At 36.5% G+C, this 21,094-nt stretch overlaps 2 protein-coding genes across 3 annotated transcripts in view; one reads left to right on the top strand and one right to left on the bottom strand.

Annotated features, from left to right (window-relative positions):
• Positions 1-3,357: 3,357 nt before the first annotated feature.
• Positions 3,358-10,310, bottom strand: zgc:92606 (uncharacterized protein LOC100000242 homolog). Its single transcript, XM_056476062.1, has 5 exons — positions 10,121-10,310; positions 7,651-7,740; positions 6,806-6,884; positions 6,033-6,151; positions 3,358-3,838 (listed from the first exon to the last, which is right to left on the bottom strand). The coding sequence occupies exons 2-5, from the start codon at positions 7,738-7,740 to the stop codon at positions 3,773-3,775; spliced, it is 354 nt and encodes a 117-aa protein (XP_056332037.1). The 5' UTR covers positions 10,121-10,310; the 3' UTR covers positions 3,358-3,772.
• Positions 10,311-12,407: 2,097 nt separating this feature from the next.
• Positions 12,408-21,094, top strand: part of leng8 (leukocyte receptor cluster (LRC) member 8) — a 9,648-nt gene continuing 961 nt past the window's right edge. Inside the window, exons 1-16 of one of the 2 annotated variants that reach the window (XM_056474709.1) lie at positions 12,408-12,495; positions 12,602-12,689; positions 13,312-13,447; positions 13,551-13,688; positions 14,904-14,978; positions 15,090-15,510; positions 15,594-15,771; positions 15,887-16,057; positions 16,182-16,409; positions 16,522-16,686; positions 16,981-17,275; positions 17,372-17,473; positions 17,547-17,615; positions 17,715-17,844; positions 17,967-18,174; positions 18,292-21,094. The exon at positions 18,292-21,094 is cut by the window's right edge and continues 961 nt beyond it. In XM_056474709.1, the coding sequence (XP_056330684.1) occupies positions 12,649-12,689; positions 13,312-13,447; positions 13,551-13,688; positions 14,904-14,978; positions 15,090-15,510; positions 15,594-15,771; positions 15,887-16,057; positions 16,182-16,409; positions 16,522-16,686; positions 16,981-17,275; positions 17,372-17,473; positions 17,547-17,615; positions 17,715-17,844; positions 17,967-18,174; positions 18,292-18,454 (2,520 nt within the window). In that variant the 5' untranslated portion in view covers positions 12,408-12,495; positions 12,602-12,648 and the 3' untranslated portion in view covers positions 18,455-21,094. Of the gene's footprint in view, positions 12,690-13,311; positions 13,448-13,550; positions 13,689-14,903; positions 14,979-15,089; positions 15,511-15,593; positions 15,772-15,886; positions 16,058-16,181; positions 16,410-16,521; positions 16,687-16,980; positions 17,276-17,371; positions 17,474-17,546; positions 17,616-17,714; positions 17,845-17,966; positions 18,175-18,291 lie in introns of both variants that reach the window. The other variant, XM_056474708.1, reaches the window with a different exon arrangement.

The following is a 21,094-nucleotide window of genomic DNA, read 5'->3' as shown; positions in this document are numbered from 1 at the left end:
ACGATCTCTCGTTTTCTCACTTCTTCCTCATTCACTTCTCTCTTTTTAATACCGTCAGAATAAACCAAATTATTAATCACTCCAATTCGCATGCACTGTTGTCAACATTTGAAGTAGTTAAAACTTAATCAAACACTGTAAAAAAAAATGCTTGGGTTCCACACAATTCCAAACTGTTGTCCCAAAACAAATTGATTGTTAACTTAGTTTTTACAAATTTAAGTGGATTGAACATAAAACTATTAGGTTTTTCCCCCAAAAAAACAGGAATTGTGTTGTTTCAACTCATTTTAAATAAGTAGCTTGAACAAGCAGCAGTTTAAGTGAGGTTGTCTTATAAGAACGGGTATTGTTTCGGTTTTAGGACAAATTTAATGAAAGATTTTGATCCACTTCAAAAGTTGACGAATGTAAATGTCTAAAAATATGCTAAATGAAACAAAATAAAGTACAATGATGAATTAAACATTATCTGCAAATATGAATAAAATAAAAGAATAAAAGGGTTGCGAGTTTAACGGCAGCTAGCTAGACACTAAATGCTAAGAATGAAACGTGAAAGTGTAAGTTATTAAGGTAAAGTTGGTTTTATAGTTACACATTCATTCAGTGGCAACTTGTGACACACTCGCTATATTGTTTACCACGGCACATTGAATATTCGGTCTGAAATAACCTGCAAGTGTGACTTGAAAACAACATTAACACTGTTTATTTGACTGTGAACAATGTTGTACTTTGATAGTCATTGGCTGCTAATATGTTTTTAGAGTTTGCGAATACTTTTATGAAATTATATTATTAAGGAGAAAGTCTGAATGTGCGAATATAAAACCAACTTTACCTCTATGTGTAAGTTCACATACCCTGCCGTACAGATGTAGTTCACTGTCAGAATGTAGTTGTTTTGCTTGTTGATGATTAATTACCCAGGCCTTGTACAGCTCCGTCTTCTTTCTTTGTCTTTGGCTAGGCAGAACCTCAGTTTTCAGTTCTACATAGTGTTGAATCTGGTCATCCTGGAGCATTATTTCTTGCACATGACCACACAGAACAACATTGTTGGCATCCAAAGACTTGTAGACCTTTAACTTGTCTCTTGTAAAATCACTTGGAGCTTCAATGAGATTGTATATTTGAGGCTGGATGCTTGGTCATTTCATCTTATCCAATATCCATTGGGAGGGTGTTATCGCAAATGGACCTGTCAGATAAACGCTGCTCACTTTAGCGTTAATTTTGCAGAATCACTGTGCTTATCATTGGGTGACAAGCTGTTACAATATGCTGAAAGCATTATGTAAATAATATATATGATGTGTAATCAATATATCTTATTTCTAAGATAACAACAAACTCTGTACCGCATGAGATGTCATTCCCTCGCTGTAAATGCTAGTGCTCCCGTTTTTTTTCTGCAACCTCGCTGCGCGCATCTTGAATGTTTACTAACATGGTAATTTGTCTATGCTGCTCAGTGAGCACCATCTTTCGGATGAGACATTAAACCGAAAATCTGACTCTCTGTGGTCATTAAAATCCCAGGATGTCCTTCGAAAAAGATTAGGGGTTTAACCCCAGCATCCTGGCCAAATTTGCCCACTGGCCTCTGTCCATCATGGCCCCCTAATCATCCTTATATCATAATTGGCTTAATCACTCTGTCTCCTCTGCACCAAACAGCTGGTGTGTGGTCTGGCACAATATGGCTGCCATTGAGTCATCCAGGTGGATGCTGCACACTGGTGGTGGGTAAGGAGATTCCTCTCAAAATGTGTAACTTTGCACTTTGAGTGTCCAGAAAAGGGCTATATAAATGTAAGACATCATTAATTATTGTTATTAACAGTAAAATACTGTAAAATGCAGAAGTTTCGCTATGTTGCATTGGGATTACAGTTGACCAGAAGCCACAGTTCAGCACACATGAGATTTAGAGTTACTGCAGAGTTTAACCATATGGAGTGAGCATTTATAATTTTCCCGTTTTAAGGCCTAACAGAGTTTAAAGTATTCAGGCGCAAGCAATTTGACCTTTTTTAAATTTAATAAAGAATAATTTTGTTGAATTATATATAGAGTAAAGACTTTGCAGGGTTATTTTACATTTAATTTATTCAGTTTTTGTACCTGAATATATTCATTTCAATTCATTTGTAATTTGGTAGTTTGGTTATTACATTTAATGCATGATTCACTCCCCTAAAGACTCTTCCCAATCAATCAAAATGAATAAACTCTTTCTAAATTCACTGTTCAAGTCATGTGGTGGGAGCAACAGTGGCTCACAGCCGCCTCACATCAAGAAGGCTGTTGATTCGAGTCCCAGCTGGGTCAGTTGGCATTTGTGAGGAGTTTGCATGTTCTCCCCATGTTCACGTGGGTTTACTCCGAGTGCTCCGGTTTCCCCCACAGTCCAAAGACATGTGCTATAGGTGAATAGAATAGAACTAAATTGGCCATAGTGTATATGTGTGCATGTAGGAGTGCGTGGGTGTTTTTGAGTACTAGGTTGCAGCTGGAAGGGCATCCGCTGTGTAAAACATATGCTGGATAAGTTGGTGGTTCATTCCGCTGTGGCAACCCCTGATGAATATAGGGACTAAGCCAAAGGAAAAAATAATAAATGGTGAAATTGTATATAGGCCTATATAGAGAAGATTAAAACATAGCAATGTCAAGTTTTTTACAATATCACACAGCCCTACTAACAGGCATATTCAATTGTTTAATTGTTCAATTATTTTTTTGTTTTTGGTGGTGAAAAATGTTGATCCGGTCATTTTTACTGTGATACATATTTATTTTATTACTTTTAAAAAAAACTGTTCTATTAATTTTAGAGTCCCTGCTATTAATTATGTCTTATGTTTGTTCAAATTAACGTTTATTGCATTATTTTAGTATCGTGTTTCCATGATGTTTTGTATTTGTTTTTATAAATCTGTTCACCTTCTAAATATTAACACGTGCATCATTTTGTGAAAGTTACTTCAGACCTTTTTAGATTATCCTTAGATTATTATTTTTTAACAAGAAAAAAATATGCACGGCTTCACATTTACTCACCCTTCACTTGTTTGTTGTTTTAAGTGAAACACAAAAGAAGATCAGTGTTTAAAAACCTGATAGCAATTTACTTCAGTGCCATTTTATTTCCTTCTACTGATGCTAGAACATTCTTCAGAATATCGTCTTTTGTGTTAAGCAGAAACAAATAAATATATACAGGTTTGAAAACACCTTGATGGTTGGTAAACTTCCATATTTAGATGAAATATCCCTTTAATTACTTTAAAAGTTACGCATATATTAATACACATTTATGCACACCAAAAAAATTCTCAAAACCATCTAAACATTTGAAAGATTTTTTTATTATATGCACAAAAGTTATTTATAATACTTTACAAAAAAAAAAAAAAAACACTATTTGCAGTAAATACAAATGATGCGCTCCTGGGAGAGAAAGATGTAATATATACTTGCTTACTACAACTTTTTTGTTTCTCCAAAATGTATTTTTGTTTCTGACCTTTTTTCTCTCTCTTTACCGTCTCTCAGTCCAAATACTTTACTGACAAGAATCTGTTCAGTGAAACACATTTGGGATTCCTCCAAATACTGATAAATATAAACAGCACCCATTAGACCCCGTTATCAACAATGCTTCCTTTAGGTACAATGTTTTAAACATGGGATAAATAGTTGTAAAATAATGCATCATCTTTCTCTCTCGTTCTCCGTTTCTCCTGTCTGTTTGTCCTCACTCTCAGGCTCCATAAACACTCTCATTACTGTACGTCATATACAGGAACAGATCTTCCTCATGGTGTTCCTAAAAACACACAGATATGGATGATATAGTACATGTAGATCAGTAACTGTATTCACTTACAGCTACCACTTACAATCGGGTTTCATTTGTTAACAACATTAACCAACATGACTAAACAATGAAAACATACATTAAAATTTAGCTTATAGGAAACAGCATTGGACAGTTGCATTTGCAATTAAATAATGTTAACCAAAATCATTAAAATGCAGTAAAAAAAAAATTATAATGTCCCAAAAGTGTTTATGTGAAGTTTCAGCTCAAAATAACGCACAAATAATTTGTTATAACTCTTTAAAACTGCCCCTTTTAGGCTCTGATCCGAATTGTGCCATTTTGGTGATAATCGCTTTAAATTCAAATAAAATGGGTAGAGCTATAAATGCCTATGTGTCAGCATAGTGGCATATCCAAAACTCTAATGGCAGACGGCTGCTTCTCACTCAGGGTTGTTTATGCTAATGAGAAAGAAATCGTAACTAATGGGCGGGACTTTGCCCCTCCAGCCTGATCTCACAAGTTTAGTAGCTAACTCGTACGAGTTCAGTCGTACGTAAAGGTACGATTTTAAAAAGGATCACTAAACTCCGCCCCTAATCCCGATCGTCATTGGGTGATGAGCAAATCATACTAAATTGTACGAATTAGATTGTACTAATTCATACGAATTAGCCACTAAATCAAAAGGCTACGAATTGCTGTGAGATTGTGTTGGAATGTCAATCAAAATGTTTTAAAAATAAAGTTAATTAGATAATGAATGAAGTAAAATGATTTATTTTTGTTAATCTTTTTTTTATTACAATTAAAATAAAATAAAAATGTGTATATTTACTGTTCAAAAGTTTGTTCAGCAAAATTTAAAATAATCAAATTTATAGTGGTCCATCGCTATAACGCGGTTCACCTTTCATGGCCTTGCAGTTTCGCCAATTTTTTTCGTGCAATTTGACATGCTTTTTTTCTGCGGCGCATTGTGCTTTGCATCCTGATTAGCGCATTGTGTTCTGCGTCCTGCCTGGCAGTAGACCATTGTCAATTAATCTCCTCCATACAGCTTGCCAAATTTACATAAATCTTCGATCGCTAGCAGTGTGACTCTGAAGTCCTGTACTGTATGTTTGCAAGTTTTCTCCCCACAATGTTGACGAAACATTCTGCACCCTCTAAGGCAGAGAAAGATGCTACCCATGGCACAAAAAGTTTAACTTCTGGACATGCTAAAGGAAGGTAGAAGTTATGCAGATGTAGGGCGCCATTACAGAATAAATAAATGAAGATCTAATGGTTTTGATCTTAGGTTTTATTTTATAATACTGGACTTGTTTTTCTACAAATGTTTGAACTTTGAGAGTGTTAAAACAAGAGAGAAAAGTGTGAAAATGTTAATGCCTGTCTGAGAAAACATATAAAGTATGTAGTGAGGGGTTTTACAGCCTTAAAACATCTATAATAACAGTAAAAAGTAAAGCTGACTACCTTGTGGATTTCACCTAATGCAGGTTATTTTTAAATTGTTACTTCTGCGAATAACGAGGGACCACTGTCATACAAAGTACGTGTTACTAACTTCAACTTTTCTATTCATAAAAAAATCTGGCAAAAAAACTGGCAACATTGACAATAAATTTTATTGAGTGTCACAATGATTTCTGAATAATTAAATGACACTCCAGTGCTAAAAATTCAGTTTTACTATCAATAAAATATGTCTTAAATTAAAATAATTTGTAGAATATTACAGTATTTTTGTTCAAATAATTGCAGTCTGAGCATAAGAAACATTCAAAACCATCTAATTAATCTTAAGACTATACTTTTGAATGGTAGCGTGTAATTATTTCTAAAGATTTTTTAATGAATCACATATTATTCAAAAAGAACAACAATTAATTCAATTCAAGTGTATTTGTATTGTGCTTTTTGCAATTATTTTTCCTAAGCAGCTCTACAAAAGTTGCATGTTATTACAGTCAAAATAAAAGTTAAGGTGTAAAAACAACCATGCTTATTAAATGATAATAATAATAATAATAATAATCATCTTCATCATCATGATTGGCAATATATTTTTAAGAAAATAATTTAGATTTTTTTTTATTTGAAGTTAAAACCAGTAATTTTTTTTGAACATCCTCTGCTAAAAAAAGTTGTTTATCTTACTCAGCCGCAGTGAAGAGGAAGATTGAGTTACCTCATACACCGCAGACAGGGGGGAACTGGATGGAGGGAGGGAATTTTTGACGAAAAAGAAGAGTGCTTCTTCTGGCCTCATAGACACTCGCTGTCTGATCAGGAAACAGAGCTGACCGACTGACAGAAAAAAAAAAAAAAAAAAGAGAAAGACAGTCAGATCAAAACTTAATGGCTTTTCCACAGTTTCGTTTCTTTCTCAGGAGGAAGATCGGAATGGGGAAGTTTAGGGTCAGTGAGAGTCTCCAAAATATTGAAAGAGCTTTAATGCACTGATGTTAAATTACACCAGTGGTTCTCAAATTTCCCAAGTATTTTCCAGTGGGCTAGATATTAATTAACAGTCATACAAACATCTTTACCAAAGCCTCTCTACTTGACGGTTGGTCTCGTGCGTCTATTATGTTTGTGGTTTATGTACACTTTTCACCCGCGTTTATAGTTCTAATCGAATTCACATCCAACACGCAATGTACTGTGGGCAATATCAGCAGTTAGAGTATGGACGGTTCTACACTTTAAATATATACTGGAAATAGTAAACCATCCAGATACCTTCGGCATACCCTTTTCAATGTACTACGATTTGGGACATACTAATTCTATTTTCAAATACTATTTAGGACGGATAGTATGCGAATTGGGATGCAGCAATACAAAGTGAGCAGGGTGGGGGGCCCCAAGGACAGAAATTGAGAACCACTGAATTACACAATGATTGTGTAGTCATGAGTTGAGCGGATTTCTCATGTAAATGTATGGAGATTGTTTTACCTGTAAGGTCTGAAGGAACAAGGTATTTTTTTTTGTCAAGTTCTGGAGCTCTTGATCTTGCAGCTCTCTCCACAATTATCTAAACAGACAAACATAGAAGGAAATTAATAAATTCTACTGTACTGTACAGTTTGCAACACATCAGATCAATTATTTAGCAATTTAACTTAAAACTTGTGGTCATATTAAAAAATAATTGTGCATTAAAAAGACCAAACACCAACTTAACCTTTAACCATCGTTGGACACTATCATAGGACCAACTGGGTGGACCCATACAATACAATAAACTCTTTTCAGAGATATAGAATATTAGTAAAAAAAATAAAGAAATAATAAATGACTTTGCATAATAAATTACTCCTATGCATAACGTATAACATTTCAAGAAAAGCTGAAATTTTTGTCCACATAATGTAATTAAATGGTCACCAATACTGTTTAATTAACTTGATTGTTTAATTGGCAACATTGTTTAATATAAAAAAACTATTCTTAAAACTTTTAAAGTCACAAAAATAAATTCTGTTTAATTTAATAACAGTATTTACAGTTTTTGTTAATACTGAACTGAATAAAAATGAATATATATATATATATATATATATATATATATATATATATATATATATATATATATATATATATATATATATATATATATATATATATATATATATATATATATATATATATATATATATATATATATAAAAATAACAAAAATACTGAAAAATAAAGCTAAGAATCACTGCTTGAAGTATTTAAGACCTTTCACCAGTTAATAATTCACTTAAGAAATCAAACTGAAAACCGTTATTGTTTGTTATTAAGAAGAGACTGACCGGAATTTTATCCGGATGTTTGGCACGAACTCGTTCCCCCTCCGCTCTCCTGACCTCCAGAGGAACACTTCGCTGATACTGGCTAGACATCTGATGGCCAAACACACATCAACATTAACAAATTCAACAAACAGTTCAGCCTTCCTCTTGTAATGCACAGAAATCAACCTAGTCATTGCATGTTTCTTACAGTTTCTAATGATTGTTTCTTTTTATAGTCATTAATTTTTTATTTTTTATTTTCATTTAAACACAAGCACAATTAAACATGAATTGTCTGATCTATATATAATCATTAATAAAACATGTATTTTCTGAAGTAGTCATTCTATACACATGAAGTAATAATAAACTCATTTTCATCAAACACTCCTGGTATCCTGTCAGCCCACCATGGCTCTTCCTCTCCATTGCCCTCAATCCAGATGTTCTTCATAAATATATTTCTACCATATGTTAAAAATAAGGGGATAGTTCACCCCATTTTTTTGCTGAAACCCTGGTGCTTGTTTATGCAGAAAAAATATATACAAACCAACGGGTGTTAGCACTTTAAGATAATACAAACAATGATTACAAAGAGAATAAAATGAATGCCTCCTGATGATACATTATTGTCTCATAAGAAAATCAGCCTCTGTGTGTGCAAAATACAAAATATGAAAAAATGTGTAACCTTTAATTCAGAGTGTATAGAGTAGTAAACAGTCTAGGGCATGTTTATGACAATCTTCCTGTCGTATAATGGCATATGCACAGGCACAATCTCAAAATATTGCTGTTCGGTTACAACTTAAGTTATTTACAGTCCCAAGGGTAAGCACAAGCGCTGTTTTGAGAAAACAATTCAACATAGGTACAGTTGAAGTCACAATTATTAGCCCGCCTTTGATTTTTTTTTTTCTTTTTTAAATATTTCTCAAATGATGTTTAAAAGAGTAACGAAATTTTCACAGTGTGTCTGATAATATTTTTTCTTCTGGAGAAAGTCTTATTTGTTTTATTTCGGCTAGAATAAAAGAGTTTTTTTATTTTTTAAAAGACATTTTTAAGGTCAAAATTATTAGCCCCTTTAAGCTATATTTTTTTGAAAGCCTATAGAACGGAAAGCCTTTTTAAAAGAAGCCTTTTCTCTTCCTCTCAAAGTGTCAGTAGAGATTGACTTGCATTTTATGAATTACTTATGACATTTTAGGTAAAATATTCCTTAATGTTCAAATATACATACACACACACACATATATATATATATATATATATATATATATATATATATATATATATATATATATATATATATATATATATATATATATGGCAACAAGCCCTGACACAAAACTAGTACAACTTTTTATATATATATATTTCACTAATAAATTCTTGATTTTTGTGTGAACTACTTTAATTCCATATGGGAAGCACATTTTCTACAGGCCTGACATCATACAATAGCTAAATCTTTGTTAAAAAAAATGGATTTTATAATAACAACTAAAAAAAATGAAAGTTGTGTCAAAGCTTCAGAATCTTCCACTATAAACTACACAGACTAGTGCTGGCGGTGACGCTTGTTTGTTTTGTTTATGTTCACCCAACCATACTTGTGCCCTGGAGAGGCACATTACATAATATGGGCATACACACAACTCCTATTAGAACAAAAATAAAACAATCATGACTATTTTGCTTTTACTTCCATATACTTTGACATCTGAATAGCGGAGTGTGCAAAAACAAAAACATGCCAGAAAATTAATCTAATTAAGATCATGTGGTCCAAAATGACTGGAAGGTATCTTTTTTCTGTGTTCTAAATAGCCTCTTTTTAGAGCGCTGTAGCTGATTTTGTTGCTATAGCCCTCAAAAAAAAAAAACATATATTAATGTATGTGCATTTAATTTCTGGTTACATACTGTACCAAATGTAGGTACTCTATACCATAGTACATACATAAATACTATTATTCAACATAGTGGTATTATATAATGTAATTGTACCACTCATATCCAACTCATTATATTAGACGTCAACAGGTTTGTTATTCTTGTAATACTTGACGGTATTGCAAAGGAGACAAGCTGGAACAGGGAGTGCTGCAATGCGAAAACATGTCCTCCACTGTACTGCCCTCTCTGCTGCACGATTACATACACTCAGCTTTTAATAATAATAATAAATAAGAGATAAAAATCTGCTACCAACAGAAAGTACGTGATACTGTAAGATAACTGCACCCATAATAACAGCAAATGGCGTAAGTTAGGGCCGCGAGCTCATATGATCTGACCTGCTAACGTTATTCCGCCCAATCGCTGTTAAAGGAACAAAAGTGAAATGAATGCGGGTCACCGCGAGTCTGGTGTTTAACTCTGTGATCCACCACACAATCCACGAAAGTTTGCATACTGAAACTAACTTTACCCACAAACTAGGGTTATGAATAGCTGCGGTAAAATACAGAAAACATACCTTGGGTGAAAACTGGTGAATTCAGGATGAAACCAAATGTAACGCCCCTCTTGGACGAAAATTAGATGCCCCGTATCAGAGCAGCAATTAAAGTAATGTCCTTAACTTAATAGCTTTTTTATTATAAATCGCCTTGTATGTTGAAGATGTCGACTGGCCCACTTCTCCCACTAAACAACAACAAATGATGCACCGCCTCTTTTTGAGAACTGACCAATGGGAATGAGGAAAATAGACTGACAGAACGTCAAGCAATTTAGAAGAGAGAGGAGGAGAGATTTTAACGCGTTGACAGTGCTTCAATTGGCCAGAGGGAGGTGTCACTCATGCCTTTCGTTGGACAGTGGAACCAATCATAACAAAGGAAAATTAGGCCAATGAACAGAGGTCTGCAGTGTAGCTGTAAATACGTGTCTGACGTGTCCTTATCTAGGCAACCAGCATGTGATGGTAGCAACTCTGGACAGAGACAATAAACAGTTTAGTGAATTAAAGAAGCAAGTCGTTTTAACTAACTAACTAACTAACTAACTAACTAACTAACTAACTAACTAACTAACTAACTAACTAACTAACTAAATAAATAAATAATAATGCAATTGTAATTTAATACTGTTGTGGTTATAAGGTTACAAACTCTACCCCAATTAAAGATGGCGAAATTTAGCCCTTTCTTATTGTCTATTTGGAATAATGCCAATATTCATTCATTCATTCATTTTCTTTTTGGCTTCGTCCCTTTATTAATCTGGGGTCGCCACAGTGGAATGAACCACCAACTTATACAGCATATGTTTTACGCAGCGGATGCCCTTCCGGCTGCAACCCATCACTGGCAAAATAATGCCAATATCTTGCATAGAAATAAGTCACTATTCTTTCACAATTGGTTTAACAATGGACTAATGTTAGTTTATCAATTATTTGATAATGAAGGAACATTATTTACATTTACTGAATTTATCGCAAGATACAATATTTCTATTACATTACAGGAATTTACAATACTAACGGGGGCAATGCCTGCTGGTATACATTACTGTACAAAAGCAGTGTACATCAGCACATTTCGTTTGTCCTCCTAAACTTGAACAGTCGGTTTTATCTGTTTCTCTGGATTTAAGCCTAATCACAAAATTAGGTCTTTAATCTTAAAAGAAAATACGTCTGTTGTTTTTTTTATAATAAACTCTTTAATAATAAACTGGACTCAAGTATGGTCGTTTCCTAATTTTTTTATTATTACAAATAAGGCTAAAGAAATATCATTTAAATTAATTCCTAGAGTTTATCCTACAAAAAAATATTTCTACAAATTTTTTTTAATTGATATCGAATTAGGATGCTGTTTTTGTGAAAGCTTTAATGAAACTATTTCACATTTATTTTGGTCCTGCCAATATACTCAACTTTTTTGGATGTTGAAGCTTATATTTTAAAATTATTTTCCTTATCTTATAAATATGTGGTTTTGGGTTATTATTTTAAGGATTGCTCTTTAAAGGATGCTGGTTTTATTATAAACTTAATTTTATTATTATGTAAATTTCACATACATAAATCCAAGTTTGTCAAAAGTAAACCTTTCTTTGTAGTGCTAGAAAAAGAGATTAAAATGTATATAAAGGTGATAAATAAAGTCTAAAAATCCAAGTCTTTAACATGTTTGCAAAAAATTATTGTAAATATGCATTTCCTAAAATTGTATTCAATAACTCTTGTTAATAACTAAAATTGGGAAAATGTGCGTATTATATTTGTAAGTAATTTGATAATTATGTACCTTCTCCTCAGTTTTTTTTATATATATTTTATTTTTTTATTTAATTTCTTTTAATTCCTCATCTATTCAATTCTTGTTAAGAAATGTAAAGTGATTTTGTTGTATAAGAAAACATCATACAGGTCATACTGGCACAATGTGGATATTCCTTATTCTCTGACTGACAGTATTATTGAAACATTGCACAAACATCCAGGGAAAGAGATTCCTCTCTTCCAGGTGGTACTTCTGCATTTCCTCTCTTGCACATGTGGATTTATTTATTTAGTACTCATGCTCTTTAATTTTAAGCACAGAAAATATACTTAATTAATTTTTCTCTGTACACATATTCTGGCCTGTTTGCCATTTAGCGTATGTGTCGTTTGCTCTGCTCGTATACAGAACATTCAGTCCTGCAAAAAAATAAAAAATATATTTAAAAAAAATCAAGTTCTCCAATGAGAGAACGCGGAAGAATATTTCCGGCGACAGTGTCCTCGCCGGCAGCCATTTTGTTTGAGGTGTTGACATTCATCCGTTGAGTTCGGTGAACTAGTTGATATGGGCTCCAGTTTAACTCTGATATCGACAGGAACGTGTTTAATTTAAGGTAGTCGGTATAACGTTACACTATTGATAAACATTTTTGTTGCAGATTGTATATTAAATATCCAATATTAAGCGTTAGAACTATTACTTTTCTCATATTTGCGTAGATTTTTTTCTACGAGCTAACAGTAACTAACTGGTTAGCTCTGGCAAAATGGCGGCGAATGCGGCTCAACAAGCCCCGACACAAAACTGGTAAGGCTTTTTTATGTTTCATAATAAGTCTTCACGTCTCTACACATTCTTGTCTGTTAAACGTCTGTCTTACAAAAAGGTTTCACTGCATATCTTAAGGTACAAGTAACGTTAAGTGTAACGTTAACAATCGACTTTGGCATTCGCTAGCTTATCTGCTTCTCTTTGCTGATTTAACGAATTATCCCGTCCTATCGTCCTGCCGTTTTTAATAAGTTGGATGTCGGTTGAAAGCGTGATACAGTTTTGTTTCCTGTTAAAGGTAATCCATATTAGAATTTGGATCGAGTGGAATTAACGTTTGTCTTGTTGTAACGTTAAAGGCCTCATTGCTGACCAGCCGATTTACATTGTTATCGCTATGGCTTTTAATCTAAACAGTTTTGGCGAAACAAGCCAGGCATAGTGTTCTTAACAAATCTGAACAAGTTTTAGGAAAATTCACTTCACTTACTGAAATCCAAACCAAATATAATACAGTCTGCAGTCAGTTTTTATTTGTAAGTGAACCTTGTTTTGTGTGGGTCATGGTGTGCTTGTGTAGCTGTTTGCAAATGTTTTAAAAGTTCTGATATGCCGTGAACTAAAAATCAATGTAACGTTACCATGTTGTCATCTGCAGGCCGTATGGTAATAATTCAGGTGGTGAAGGCCCAGTCCACGAGAACCCAGAATGGGAAAAGGCCCGACAGGCTCTAGCATCCATCAGTAAAAGTCAAAACTCTACCAAACCTTCAACTAATCAAACCACCCAACAGGTTAGTGTTTCATAATAATAGAGATGGTCACTATTATCAGTTTTTTACCCATACATTTTTGTGTGGAAAATATGGCTGATTTTTGATCTGTCTTTTCTGTTAGGCTGGACAGTATCAGGCGACAGTTACAGACTCCTCTGCAATGCAGCAGCAGCAGTACTATCAGCATTGGTATCAACAGAACCAACAGCAGTATGCTGGTTACCCCTATCCATATAACTACTACTACCCCATGCCTCCGGTAAATAAATGCACTCTTAATTTTTTTTGTAGCATGTATCTGTAATATTCTTTCTATTTGCCTTTAAATATTAATTGAAAGGTCCATTGAAGTGCTTTAAAATGTAGCAGCAGAGCGTAAGCAGTGCTTTCATGCCACACACAGAAGCAGAGCTGAAGCAGCATTGCTGCAATCATTTTGGCGCTCTGTTTATTTTTGTCGTCGCGCTACTTGCATTCAGTTTAAGTGACTACTTTGATAATAACCAAAAACGCATTGAATGACAGCAAAAAAGTAGGATTTTTACCAGGATTTATTTGCTTAAAAAAGCATTGATGATATCCACTGATTTTTATGTTGTCAATCAAAGGAACTTAAATGATGAAAAAAATGCAACAAATATTTTTTGGGCCTAAACTACAAAATCAAATTTAAAACAAAATTAAGTATCAGTTTTGCTTAAGTTGCACACTAGTTTGATTTAGTATAATTGTATATTATAACTATATTTGTATAAATATTACTACAACTGTACATCATGCTGACAATCAAAATCACATGATATCACAGGTGATTGTCTTCTGAGTGCAACCAAAAAGACATGATTGTCTCTCTCATAGAGCTTGAGAAGCATACCGTTCCTTTATCATCTACGTGATTAGTAAAATGAAGACTTGCAGGTGAAAGAAACAGCATGGGAGGAAGTTGTTGTGGCCATTGGTGCAGATTAATATAGATAGATATACAAAGATGGATCGATATAGATTGCTCTGTGCAATATCTGCTTTTTGGCTGCACGCAGCAGACGCTGCTGATGTGAAAGGCAAATGCTTGTCTGCTGATTCTGGTCTCCCTACAAGCTGTGCACGTTCTGCTTTTGCTCTGGTTGCACATGCAGTGTGAAAGAGGCATTACCTGAAAAAGGGCGAGACAGAGTAACCAATACAAAACAGCCAATAACATCCATTTATTTCTCAGCTCTGTCTGTCAGAGTGGTTGAGCTCAAGTGCATCATGACAGCCATAAAGCAGAGAAACAAACCCATGTTTCTCTGCTTAAAAATACAGCATTCTGCCTAATTCTGATGGGTCTGATTCATTTTGTGTTTTCTTTGTGGCATCTCTCTGGGCTGAAGTGGACCGTACCTTTGCACTTGCAGTGATTTACATGACATTAGTATGAGATCACACTTCATTAGGGCTAGATATTTATTGTTTTTTTGATCTTCCCTCCCAGTATGGTGGTCCATATCCTCCAGGACAGTATGGTGTTCCCGGGGGCTACCAGACACCCACTACCCCTACTGGACAGGTATAGACTTTTTGTGTGTGTGTGTGTGTGTGTGTGTGTTTCTGTTGGCCAAATGTATATCACGTAGTTGTGCAAGCATTAGGTAATGCTCTAATTTTCTCTCTATTTCAGGCCCCTTCCATGCCAACAATGGAGGATCAGTCCTCAAATTATCCCTCCCAACCTCCTCCTCCTGCAACCCCTCAACCCCCCCCTCAAAGTCCTACATCCAGTGACCAGCCCCCACCCCCTCCTCCACCCCCTATACCTCCCCAACCTAATGCCCAGTACCCCCGTCCACCATCCCAACCCCCCTACAGCCCTAATGGTGTCCTGCCATACAGTCCTACGGATTCAAACCCCATGATGCGGGGATACAATCCAGGGCAGATTCGGCCAGGGTACCAGGGTTACCAGACTTCAGTGTATCAGCCACATCAGCAGCAGGGTCCAGCAACAGGCCTGTACGGAGGCGCAGGCAGGGTGGATGCTAAAAAACCTAACAATATCAATATGAATAAAGGTGGCCAGCAGCTGTGGCAGCGCATGAAACGTACGCATATGTGTGCTCAAAACATGTGAATTATGTAGAGTGTAATTTAAGTATCTCTTAATGCTTTCTTTTCTTTTCAACAGAGGCACCAGGAACGGGCGCTGTTAAATTTAATATACCTAAACGCCCTTATGTCATGTCCAATCAAAACTTCCCATCAGGTGAGCAGGTCCCTGGATTAGCTCCCCCCACTGCGACCAACCCATCACCTGGCTCTACTGGTGCAACATCCAGTGCTTCAACGGGAGGTGCCCAAACACGGTAAATACTTGGTGGTGTTTAAAATTAAGAGGCTGATTGGAATATGCTTGTCTTGGAAGTGAATTATTGCATATATCTAGACTGAACGTGATAAAACTGTGTTTTTTTAAAATAGGCCTCAAGATTGGCCACAGGCCATGAAAGAGTATGTACAGCGCTGCTTCACAGCCTGTGAATCTGAAGAGGATAAAGATCGTACTGAAAAGATGCTGAAAGATCTTCTGCAGTCCAGATTACAGGATGGCTCTGCTTACACTATTGACTGGAACAGAGAAGCACTACCAGAGTGAGTTGCATCTCTCTATTCATAATTTTTTTTTAACTGCTTATTCTTTCCTATTAGTGGCTGATTCAAATTGAGCTTTCGAGCTACTTAACTACTGCCACTAAACAAGTGTTCTCTTTAACAGTCTGAAGCCAAAACAGTCTCGCTGGGAGGTGATGCCTCAACTTTCTCAGGAAAATAGTATTGGAAGAGGTGGAGCCACACGTGGCAGGGGCGGCGCCAGGCTGGGTAACTATAGAAATGTCTTTTCTCAAAGAAGTCCATCTTCCAGCTCCTCCGGGTCATCGCGCTCCTCTTCAAGATCACTGTCCCCTCACAGCCGACACAGGGACAGGAGTAGACCTCACCGCAGGTAATGTGATGGATTGCAAACTTGGTTAATCTAATAAAGCAGATTAAGTCACTTAAAGTTGATAGAAATTGGAAGATCGGCAGGAATTAATGAGTGATGATTTTTCCTCCAGTGACTCTGGCTCACAATCAGATGGCAGCATGTCGAGTGATCTTCGGCTCTCATTGACCCGCAGACAGCAGAAGGGTGGCAGAGGCCGCGGGGCAGAAAGAGAACGAGGCAGAGGAGCCGCTGGAGAGAGAGGCAGAGGAAGAGGCAAAGCAAACAGAGGGCGGAGGTAAGCTATCATTGCTAGTACACTAGATTTAAACGCCGTGCACTAGGTCATAAGTGTCAAACTCAGTTCCTGGAGGGCCGCAGCTCTGCACAGTTTAGCTTTGTTTAACTATAATTAAACACACCTGATCAAACTAATTGCTTCCTTCAAGCTTGTTTGAAATCTCCAGATGAGTGTATTAAAGCAGGGTTGCAGCCCTCCAGGAACTGAGTTTGACACAGCTGCACTAGGGAATTATTCTATAAATTTAGCCAGTTTGTTAGAGGTCTCATTACCCTCTCCTATGACTTTCAGGAATATGGAGGACCTAGCCAGTGGTGTTGGTAAAAAACGTAAAGGTGGTAATGCAGGCCTTGACTTTCACGACCCAAATCGTGAAGCAAAGAAACAGAGCCGTGCAGCACGCTTCCACACTAAACTACGCACTGAGCCCCTGGTGCTAAACATCAATGTTTTTGACCTCCCCAACGGTACCCAAGAGGGATTAAGTTGGGATGACTGCCCCATAGTTGGCACCTGCCAGGACATCACCAAAAACTACCTCCGTCTCACCTGTGCCCCAGACCCTTCAACTGTTAGGCCTGTACCTGTGAGTGTTTTCCAGAATGTTGCTTGTCTTTTGAACTAATGGTTTGTGTCCCGTGGTTAGTTTCATTGAAGGGTTGTTTTAAATATTGTATTTCAGGTGTTGCGAAAATCCTTGATTGCAGTGAAGGCTCATTGGAAAAGCAATCAGGACTATGTGTACGCATGTGAACAAATGAAATCAATAAGACAGGATCTAACTGTAAGTTAGGATTTTTAGTACCATTTACCTGCCTTGCCTTTTTTAGTGTCTTATTTTGAAATGTCTTAATCAGGTGCAAGGTGTACGTACAGACTTTACCGTGGAGGTGTATGAGACGCATGCTCGCATTGCTCTGGAAAAGGTATAAAGTGAAATGTCTTTGCTGAATTGAAAGGCACAGTATTTAAATTTTTATAGCTTTGCCATTAGACCACCAGACTCACTTTTTCGTTGTTTTTAGGGCGACCACGAGGAGTTTAACCAGTGTCAAACACAGCTGAAGGCGCTGTATAAAGACTGTCCATCAGACAACGTTGGAGAATTCACTGCCTACAGACTTATCTACTACATCTTTACTAAGAACTCTGGAGGTATAAACTATGAATTGCTTTTGCTTAATCAGCAGTTTAATATTTTTATTTTTTTGCTGTTAATTTGTTTTCTCGTTTAAACCCTTTAATAATCTTGTTGGGTTTTATTTTATTTTTTAAAGACCTGACAACTGAGCTTGTGTATCTTACCACTGAGCTCCGTGCTGATCCATGTGTAGCTCATGCTCTTGAGCTCCGTACAGCCTGGGCACTTGGCAACTTCCACCGATTTTTCCGACTCTATCAGAAAGCTCCACGCATGGCTGCTTACCTTATTGACAAGTTTGTGGAGCGTGAAAGAAATATAGCTCTGAGGGCCATTCTTAAATCGTGAGTAGAGATGCCAGGGTGAAGAATGACTGGGAATTATACCATTATTAATTTCACATCTAACTTTATTGCTTTTTTTTCCCTCTCTCTCTCTTCCTTTTTCCCCTCTCTATGCAGGTTCAGGCCCTCTGTGTCGGTGGAGTATGTTCAGTCCAGCTTGGCCTTCCCAGATTTAGACACATGTTTAGCATTTCTAACAGGGCTCGGGGTATCATTCACCCCCTCTGACCCAAGCAAAATAGACTGTAAAGTCAGTTCAGCTAGTCTTACAACCTCATAGTAGTGGGGAAGGGTTGGGGAGACCAACGAATGTACATTTATAGAGCTTACAAAGGCATACTGTAGATAAGCCAGCAGATATCTACACAGTAAACAAGCACTCAGAGTCTAGAGCTGATCATGTTTATAAAGATATCTCAGATTTATTTAACTCTTGTAGAGTGATGGACTTTGACAGATGGACAGTTGATACATCCATACACAGGGACTTAGTGGCCATTTGAAGACCTAGAATAACCAATTCACAAAGCCCATTTAGTGAAGTATCAGGCAATCAAGTAATTGAAGAATTTCCCCCACACCAGTAGATAAATGGGGCAAAGATTAGCTGGGGTCAGGTCACCAGGACACAGATAGAGCTCACAAAGCATTTTCAAGCTAACAGTGTTATGTGTTCTCATGTTTCTTTCCTCTCAAGCAAACAGCCACAAAGCTCAAGACGTGAAAGCTTCATGGTTAATGCTGGAAATAGTCTGAGCCCGTTTCCTGCTTTACCATCTCAAGGCAGTGCAAAGAATTCTTCTGCAAGATCTTTAATGGACTTTAAAGCAATTAGAGCTATGGTGCAATCCTTCAAGCAAGAAGAGGATGGTTTGTATTCCCGGTTTTCTTCACCAAGATGTCTTCAGTAAGTCATTGGAGGGGCTTTGTTAGAGCTACCGTCTCCCCTCATCTTCTACATCTTAATGCTGATTGCAAATAATATTTGGACTGAGTTATAACAAGATCACCTTCAGAGATGCAAATTAGGCCCTATTCCGCACTATCACCACTTGCACCCCTTTCCCACAGTCTACTGCCCCTTTCTCTCCTACACATGGCATGTCATCACTCAAGAAGCTGGCATTCATAAGTCACATCCTACTAATCACTCCTCAACACACAGGAAGCACAACTCAGAGACTCAGTTCTTTCACTTCCCACCACAGCTGTGAGCTGAATAGGGCCAACGATGTCCATGCTCATCCAGATCCACCTAAAGCAGTTCATTCACCATTAAGTTTGACCATCGTCGACTGACGAGAGAAGTTCCCTCAAGCATTACCCGTACAAGGTCCCTACGCCCTACATAACCTCATTCAGGAGGAAAAGCAAGATCAGTTTCCCCTAATGGCAAGATGGCGTGAGTCTTCCTCCGTTCTCTCAAGCGATCATCTCACTTCTGCAATGGCTACCTTTGCCCTGCTGGGGTTTGGAAACACATGGGTTTGTATGGCTTCTTAAGCTTCGGCCACATCTACTGGTAATGGCTGGTAAGAAGGACTTGATGTTTTGAAATCGTGGTGGATCTTCGTTCTGCTTGGGTCTCATGGCTTGTGAGGCTTTATTCAACCCTGCTATCAGGTTTTGAGTATTATCTCATTTTAAAAATTGGCCTAATACATAATCTTGTTGCACCCCTTTTTGTTTCTTTAATTAGTTTGATACATAATCTATAAAAAATCAAATAGATTTGCTCCATTTACATGTTGCGATGCAGTATTATATCTCAGAGATTCATATTGCATCATGGCCGTTTAGCTGACTGAAGCATGAGAATTGAAGCTGTTACAAAGTTCTTCTAGCGCTTCTTGATTCCTAATGGACTTGCCACTTAATTATCACCTTCATCGAAAAGGAACAAGCTTTTTAATATTTTTGCATCTGAAGAAATGCCATTTATTTAATATGATTAGTTCATCCCACATAGATCTGAAACATGTTTGCTTCAGCAAGATTTGCTCAGGGTCACTAAGAGCATCCACATATGTGAAAGATGTACATATGTAGTGTAAAAATGTGTAAAGTAAGATTTATGTTTTCCATTTTACTACTTTAGTTTCATTTTTGTACAATGGTAAGTGTCGTTTTGATCTATACAGTACAACTGCCAGTTTTTAAACTCTTTTTTTTGGGTGGTGAGCATGTGCACACAGATGAGTGGATTACTGCAGATAAGAGACTTTCACATTTAAAATGATTACAAATAGTTTCTCTAGGCAGCAGATGGATTACGTTAGAAAGTAAAACTCAAACTCATGAATTGACAAAGTAATTGCTAGTTTTTTTTTTTATTGTTACTTAAAATGCTCAAGCAGTTATTTTGTTTTTATTATTAAACGCAAAGTAATCGCCACTTACAAGCTTAACCAACAGCAAGAGTTCCAATGTGGTTTAATCTATTTTAACAGGCTCTTTGTCTCTAGATTTGTTTCATTATCGCATCTTATGTGAAGAATGCTACAATTTGAACGTAGGAAGTCCGTGCGTTAATGTTAGCCTATTTTTATGTGTTGATTATATCAGAGCTTGATTCTGTTGACATGCTTGTATTTGATTGTACATTGTAAATGATTTGCTGATGCTGTCATTTGCCACATTGACGTTGCTCTCCTCTTCTTCTCAACCTTCACCCCTTCCCACCTCTCATTCTCCTCTGCTCCTGCACTCCTTCATTACCAGATTCTCTCTATCTATCTCTCTTCCTCCTCGCAGTCATGCACATTCGGAGCAAAGCAAGAGATGAAAACATGAGGGCAAAACTAATCCAGAGGCACTGGAAAAATGAGACATCCAGACACCGGCCTGCTCGGTCATCTTTGTGCTTCTTGTCTGACGCCTTCGTGATTTTGAAGAGAGCTTGATTTCAAGTGTGCGCAGT

Source organism: Danio aesculapii, chromosome 16 (genome assembly GCF_903798145.1).
Source record: "Danio aesculapii chromosome 16, fDanAes4.1, whole genome shotgun sequence".
Classification (NCBI taxonomy): domain Eukaryota; kingdom Metazoa; phylum Chordata; class Actinopteri; order Cypriniformes; family Danionidae; genus Danio; species Danio aesculapii.
The sequence above is the reverse complement of the archived record's forward strand: the minus strand, read 5'-3'. Positions and strand labels throughout refer to the sequence as shown.